The sequence below is a fragment of the Euphorbia lathyris genome, chromosome 1, assembly GCF_963576675.1.
Source record: "Euphorbia lathyris chromosome 1, ddEupLath1.1, whole genome shotgun sequence".
NCBI lineage: Eukaryota > Viridiplantae > Streptophyta > Magnoliopsida > Malpighiales > Euphorbiaceae > Euphorbia > Euphorbia lathyris.
Genome location: NC_088910.1, coordinates 39987139 through 39994925, shown reverse-complemented (window position 1 = coordinate 39994925; position 7787 = coordinate 39987139). Strand labels below are relative to the sequence as shown.

Here is a 7787-nt window from a genome sequence, read left to right as displayed (position 1 = left end):
ATGATGGAGTTGAGCTGTCACTTCCTCATTTTTTACTGATAAAAATATATAATATAATATATAATATATTAATTTTTAATTATATTATTATATTTATATATAAAAAAGATTATTTAAAGTAAATATGAAAATAAAATAATAATATTTAGTTGATATAGCATCTTTATATCATTAATTGTAATTATTATATTATATTTTTGAATTTTAAGATAAATAAAAGATAAAATTAATCAAATCCATTTCCTAATAGGAATCTAACATTAATTTTCTTGAGATACATTGTTTTATTATATTTTTTAGATTTTATTTATAAATCTCATTAATTAGTTTGAGATTTTTTTTATTATATCATACACTTTCTTTCTTTCTTTCTTTTTTTTTTTCCTTTTTATATTCACTAAAATCCAACTCCAAACCTAATTTAAACAGACTTAAAATTATGTTTTTTCAAGATAATCATTGAATATTCGATTTGTTAATGCCACCAATAAAAAATAGATAATATATAAATTACAATATAGTGGAGAAATCGTATAAAAATAACATTAGTAAAAGATTATATTATATATAAATTTGGTTCTTTTTTGTTTTAGAGATATAAATTTGGGTCTTCTTCTACTTTTTTTTTTCTTTTATTCCAAAATCCACGAAATATAATTTTGTCCTTTACGATTCTCTCCCTCTCCGTCTCAGCTATTTCGGCAATTAGGGTTTTTGATATTGAAATGTGAAGGAGGCTTAATGGAGCACTCTGAAGAATCTAATTGTGTTACAGATACTGGCGATATAAACCCTGATTTTGGGTTACAATCGTCTTTAACCTCTTCCAATGCTGATCCGGATGCTATCCCATCTGATCAGATAGTTAAGCTTCATGAAGAGCTAGAGACTAAGTTGTATTTGGAAGAAGCTGAAGCCAAGGATGACCAGCCTTTACCTTATTCCGCACCGGAAGAGGAAGTACATGAAGAAGAAGAACTTGAGAGGCAAAGGCAGCAGTATGTGAAAGAAGATGAGGAGGACAAAGATTCGATTGGGTGGAATCAAGATGAACACTTCAATAGTGGGGAGAGCAATGGCGGGGAAGAAGATCACCTCAATTACAATGACAAGTTTGGTGATGAGGTGGAAAAGATGGATGAGCTAAGTAATGGTAACAGAAGGCATGTGTATCCTGTAAGACCTGAAGCTGAAGATTGTTCCTTCTACATGAAAACTGGCACTTGCAAATTTGGATCTAATTGCAAGTTCAACCACCCTGTCAAAAGGAAAAACCAGGTATTGGAATGATTTTTTTTTTCCTATTAATGTATATATATTGTGGCGTTTAAAGTTTGGGCAAACCGTGCTTCTTTGAACGATAAGCATAGTTGAGTATAAGTGTAATTAGCTAACCTTGTTTGTTTTGAGGTGTAATTAAAGAGTATAGTAAGTGAGAGTAGCTGAGGTGAATTTTGGCTAATTTTTCTTACCCCAAATTGGAGGGGAATCATGCTTAGGATCTTTTTCTTTCAAAATTAGTCATCTTCTATTTTTATTTATACAAATGAAAGAATATGAGAGTAATTTTATATATAATTACATTATTAAACCATGACTTACCTTATCTTCCATCCAAACACAACAAGTTATTTTATATACATCACTTACTTTACCTTATATTACCTTACTTTAATTACACTCCATCCAAACAAAGCCTTAGAAAAAGACGAGGAAGTCAACTAGATGATAAGAATACTAAGCTTACAGTATGTAAATGTTGGAACTGTAATGAGAAAGGAGATTATGCTAATAAATGTCCTAAATTAAAACAAAAAGGTGTAAAATATATAGGAACGACATAATTTATAATGTGTCTAGAACAAATAAGAGCAAGTGATAATACATGGTATAGAGAAGATGTTTAATTTAGTGCAATTGGCTTTTGGCAGTGTATCTAGTCAAGGAATTTGATGTTTGTTACTTTATAAGGCGTCTTGAATTTAGCTTTTGTTTTTTTGTTTTGATCCATTTGAATCTCATGTTTTATATCTATTCTTGGATCCATATGATTAAATAAGTTAACCTAACTTTTGAGCTTTGCCCTCTTTTCTCTCAATTACAAGGCTTCAAAGGAGAGGATGAATGAAAGGGAACAAGGAGTAGAGAGGCCTGGCCAGACAGAATGCAAGGTGAAATTCATTACACTTTATTTTTAAATCTACTGTGTTTCTAGGTGTAAAATAAACTACTTCTGAGTGAAGATCTTCTTTCGGCCTTTAGCATGTCGCTCACTCTCCTTTTTTGGGAAAATATTTCCATTTAAGTCTAATCAATGAGTCGCTTCTTCACTTTAGCCCATACATGCATGTTTCCCTCTCATTTAATCATCCCATATTCTTACCCTATTTTGCGGCGCATTGATTATACTTAAATGGAAATATTTTGAGGATCTTCTTTGGGCCATGTTGCACGGAAACGGATACCGAGAAACGTTATTTCTAAAAAAATATAGCTAGGAAACCGTAATGGAAGTGGAAACAGACGCGAAACGCTGAAATGCTACTGAAGAAGAGTTTCTGTGCAACATAGGTCTTACCTTAAGTTCAGGCATTGATATCTAATCAAACCCATATTAATTTGCATCTTAGATGAATATTTTCCAAATGTATTGATAGGCTATTTATCTATTCAAACTGCATTTGTTAGGGTTTTTTTTTCCTATCATATCTTGGTATGCATGCTATTCAATTTCTGATGTGCTTCAATTTCTTTTCTTGAGTTCGGTGCAGTATTACTTGAGGACAGGAGGCTGCAAGTACGGGAAGGCTTGTAGATACAATCACTCAAGAGCAAAATCTCCTGTGCTTCCAGCAAGAACAACAACTTTCCCAGTTTCAGACCTTAACTTTCTGGGTCTGCCAATTCGACCGGTAAATTTCTAATGTGTATATTGAAATATACCTTTTCTAATTTTGTAGGACTTCTCTTTATTTAAAAAAATGGATACCGGAAACTATTAACATGTTTCATTAATTACAGGGAGAGCGAGAATGCCCATATTATATGCGTAACGGCTCCTGCAAATATGGAGCTAATTGCCGGTTCAATCATCCAGATCCTACTGCTGTTGGAGGAAGTGATCCACCTTCAGCATTCAGTAATGGTAGCTCTCCTTCTTTTAAGAGTTCATCACAATCAAATGTTGCATCTTGGTCTTCGCCAAGAGGACAAAATGAGACTCCTCCTTTTATGCCAATTATGTTTCCACCAACACAAGGGGTTCCTTCACAAAGTCCAGAATGGAATGGATATCAGGTCTGTTATCTTCCTTTCCCTTGTTGTTGTCTATTATTATTAGAATTCCATTTTCCGGTTTAGAAAGGCCATCTTCTGAAGCAAAGTGGTCAACATACTTCTGAAACCAACAATCTTGTTGTAAGATGATATGCGCATGGGGACAGACCTTATACTCGTTCCAGCCCCAGTCTTTTTCATGAAGAATAAAGATTTTTTTTTTAGAAAGCGTGGGATTCTTTCGGGAAAATGAGATCTCTTATTGCGGCATCTAGATATGTGTTTTTCTCTGATGACGAAATTCCGTCCGAAGGAACCGAGCACGCTAAATCACTTTGGAAGGGCTTTAAAACCAATAGCGAGCAAGGATGAAAGACTGAGAATTGAATGGCGAATAAGTGCGCACATGAATGCACAGACTAAGCTGTTGGATGAGCTTATGTACCTAAGGGTTAGGGGGGACTTTCAAGTCTTCTTAGTATTCTCGGGGTTATTCACTTCTTCAACTGCTAAGAAGAATAGCTTTTCTTCCCAGATTGGGATTCCTATAAAAATACCCACTTGCCCCTTCAGTACAATGTGAGTCGGACTCAGCCATCTCGAGATCAACTAGATTAGAAAAGCTCATAGGAGAAGGCGATCCAGGACCTAGCTCGACTAAAAGGAGATGCATTTTCTTCTAAGCCAGTCCAGTCTATTTATCATCCCACCACTCACCCAAGCAAGCTCAGAAGTCAGGAGTTCAGGTGCTACAGATTAGCTGCTTGAAGCCCGATTCCCCATTTCTTATCCCCTGGTTGGTGGGTGCCCCAAGTATGGCTCTCTGACTGTACTTTGAGTTTCATCTAACCTGTCTTATAACCTTCTGATGATCTGTGGTGATCTCAGCCCTCTGTTCACTTGTCCTCTCGATACTCTTCCCACCTCAGAGAAAGTAGTCTGAAAAGTTAGTAAGGGCGCTGCTCTACTATACCACATCGATGAACGATCAATTTACCCCACTTATCACTTCTTAAATATCCTATAATAATATTGTTTATTTCCCCAATGAGAAGGAAAGTGTGTGATCAGCATTATACGCAAAAAAGCTCTTCTTTCTCACTTGTCCCTCTTCCTGATGGTGCCTTTCGAGCAGCATTCCTTAACCAAATTCCTTCTTTTCACACACCCCGCCCACAATTGATCGACTTAAAATAAAAACCCATCTCACTGCTGATAACTTGACAACAGCCTGCCTGTCCTTCTGCTTTCTCTCGCTGCTGAACGGGTAAATGTGTTGCCTACCTCCATTCCAATCTATTTCTTCGCTGTTGATCCCCTTATTTATTTTCTGTAATGGTGAAATCCACTCTGTCTCCTGTCTTGCTCAGTGCCTTAAGGTATTTAGTCTCTGGACTTTCTACTAACCCTGACAAGAGCAACGTGTTCATGTGTGGCATAGCAGTGAATGTGGGAGAGGAAGTAGACTATGATCACGAAGTTTCAGTTTAGGAATAGTAAGTAGAGTCTCTTTGTAAGAAATCCCCTAAGAATATCCTTTTGACACGTTGTCTTCTTTGTTGTCCAAGAACTTTTTTAGTTTTATGGCAGTTCAAGGATTGCAATCCATACTCTCAACAGAATATATAAGAGGTCTTTATTCCTGTGTAGACACCTCAACAAACTCGATTTTTGGCTTTCAAATATCGTATCGGAAAGCGAAGAAGCGAAAGCGCCTAACTCAAGTGAAACTGACCAAATAGTCTGTCTGGGTGAGCAGCTAGATAGACAAGCTAAAGCTTTCCTGGTTTTTCCGAACCCCACTACTAGCTCTATTTGATTTGAAGTAATATCTTTACCTTGATTCTTCCTAGGAAGCCCCTAAAAGAGAAAAGGCAGGAGAGTGAAAAGACGAAGTCGTCAGATGATGCCTAAGCAGACCAGGAAGGACGCACCTCTGGTGTACCAATTATCGTGCCCACGATAAACGCTTGGATAGGCCGTTACTTATTTTGTGCTGAAGGTATTTATAAAGCACAGGCTGAAACAGGTGAAATCAAAGGGCATGATTTAAATGCTACTGTGGGTACATGTGAAGAAATGATCAAAAGGGAACTTATTTAAATGTATTTTATTTTGCTGATTTAAGTAGTAATTAGTATTTAAGATGTCTAATGCACTATTTTGAGCATGTCGTTCTTCTTTTGCATATAAATGGAGTTTCAAGCAGTTGTTTGTTCATGATTTTTTCCCTCCGATTTTTCAGTTAAATCTTAAAAGAATAGATACTATGGTGATTAGAGTATAATCATCAGACAATGAAAATCCAGGATATGAGAAATTGAATAATTCCATCAAAGTTCTTCTCACTCAAGTATCAAAGAAATTTTCTTTTGACCTGATGTAATTTCTTTTCATGTTTTAAGATTTGCTTCTTTTGTTTTGTTTACAAACCAAGATCAATGGGTTTTCTTTTACTTGCTCGCGCATTTGCACTTCATCATAATAATATGGTATGGTTACTGCTTTTCTGCATTATGCTTGATATAATAGATGCAGTAACTACTTAAAAGTTTAACTCTATCAAGAGTTTGATTGTGGAAAGTCATGGGAACAAAATAGTGATGTATCGGCATTTCTAATCTTATGAGTTCTCCCAACTTTTAACATTCGCATATAGTCTTCTAAGTACAAGGCACTTTATCTTTTGATTTTATTTTGTTGATGATGGTTAAGTAATTACATGACAGAAGACCTTATATTTTGAAATTTAGATCAATTTAGAGCTTACTTTGTTGATTTATAATCAAAATTGCGTTCCCACAAATTCTATTCTTTTGTGGCTTTTCAAGGCTCCTGTTTATCCACCAGAAAGGAGTATGCATCCGCCTCCACAGTTTCTCAGAAGTCCTGCAACTGATACCAATGCGTATGCACAGCAGCGGATGCCATTTGAGGAATTCCCAGAACGACCTGGTCAACCAGAGTGCAGTTTTTATATGAAAACTGGGGACTGTAAGTATAGGTCTAACTGCAAATATCATCATCCAAAGAATCATAACTCAAGATCACCTCCTTGCATCCTAAGTGACAAGGGCCTACCTTTGAGACCAGTAAGTTTAACTTGCTTATCGAATGCTTGTTTTCAATGATTCGTTGACTTCCAAAATAATTATTATAAATACTCCTCTTTGCATTCGTTGAAATTTTTCCAATCACTGGAATTTCAACTGATGATGTGCTCCAAAATAAGTGCTTCTCTATTTCTATTTTGATGCTTCGTTCTATCAAGGAACTTATTAAACAATGTTTCAGAATATGAATTTGATTGATTCAAGGCATGTGAATCTTTTGAGTAGCATACTTATTTAAATATGTAATGTATACAAATAAGTAATGCTTCATGTAATGTCCGACCTTTGGCAGGTTATATAATTTGTAATTTATATTCTTCTGTTGTAAGCCTTAACTGAATTTTGAATCATCAGATTTCTCTATCTTCACCGAGTATTTGGCTGTCACATTCAGGGTAAAAGCATTTGCTCGTACTACAGCCGCTATGGTATCTGCAAGTATGGCCCTGCTTGTAAATTTGATCACCCAGTAATACAACAGCCAACTTTATCGATAGGGTCTGCAGACGATGAGGATATTCACTTCGGTGAGTCTATGGCGGAACAAGAGGCTAGAATGGCTGACACAGGAAACGGAAATGATACTGCGATTCAGCAGTCTGTGTAGGGATTTTTGCATGAGTCAACCTAGCTTCTTAGGATGAAGAATACACAGAACTTTAACATGGGATGTTTTATTTATCCTTGTCTGGTTCAACTGCCACAATCTTTTCAAACAGTGGCATTAAATGTTTATTTACCATGTGTTGTGTTACAAAAACAATCCAAAGTGGAGTGAGGATATGTAAATTTTCTATTTATTTTATGTTCATTACCAGATTTAATTAGTTTACCAAATTATTTCCAAGATGTATGGTATGATAAAGCTAATGGAGCAATGGATCGAAAATAAAGTATGCAACTTGATTTCGGAAGAAATCTTGTGTTCGTATCTCAGTGCTTTTTTAATCAAGGGTCCGTTTGTCTACTTGTTGTTCCTGTTTGTTGGTTGTTGTTTCTGTTTGTTGTTTGCTTTTGGAAAATGCTGTTTTTCTTAAAAGTAGAGATTCTCTACTTTTGTAAAAAGCTACTTTTCAGCTGTAAAAGACAAACATGAGGTGTCTAACCAAACATCTAAAATTCTGTCTTTTAAAGCGAAAATGCAAACAGGAGATGTAAAATAGGTAAACAAATACCCCTAAATTATAAGTTTTGAACCTAGTCAATGTCATTTATGTTTCTTTCCAGGGTTGTCAGCAGGTAAGAATTCTATTGTGTCTAACGGGTCGATGGGGATGGAAATTCCCAAAAACTCCGCAATTTTCTAGCAGTCTGCGATGGCTTTTCTTTGAAAATCATACGAAGCCTTGAATTTTCAAGACAATATCTTTTGAATTACCTGAAATGAAAATGTAAGAT

The 7787-nt window shown here is 35.5% G+C and overlaps 1 protein-coding gene across 1 annotated transcript; it reads left to right on the top strand.

The window, feature by feature from the left end:
- The first annotated feature begins 626 nt into the window (after nt 1-626).
- LOC136229245 (zinc finger CCCH domain-containing protein 43) lies at nt 627-7213 on the top strand. The gene is made up of 6 exons (XM_066017903.1): nt 627-1278; nt 2106-2171; nt 2772-2912; nt 3022-3297; nt 6108-6368; nt 6784-7213. Exons 1-6 carry the CDS (start codon nt 742-744, stop codon nt 6994-6996), a joined length of 1494 nt encoding a protein of 497 aa, XP_065873975.1. The 5' UTR covers nt 627-741; the 3' UTR covers nt 6997-7213.
- The last annotated feature ends 574 nt before the right edge of the window (nt 7214-7787 follow it).

What these genes read in the sequence shown, in the direction of transcription:
- LOC136229245 (XM_066017903.1), top strand. Translation starts at nt 742, where the DNA reads ATGGAGCACTCTGAAGAATCTAATTGTGTTACAGATACTGGCGATATA. An exon ending in CTGTCAAAAGGAAAAACCAG is followed by an intron (nt 1,279 to 2,105) that starts GTATTGGAATGA and finishes CTCAATTACAAG; the next exon opens with GCTTCAAAGGAGAGGATGAA. An exon ending in AGGGCCTACCTTTGAGACCA is followed by an intron (nt 6,369 to 6,783) that starts GTAAGTTTAACT and finishes TGTCACATTCAG; the next exon opens with GGTAAAAGCATTTGCTCGTA.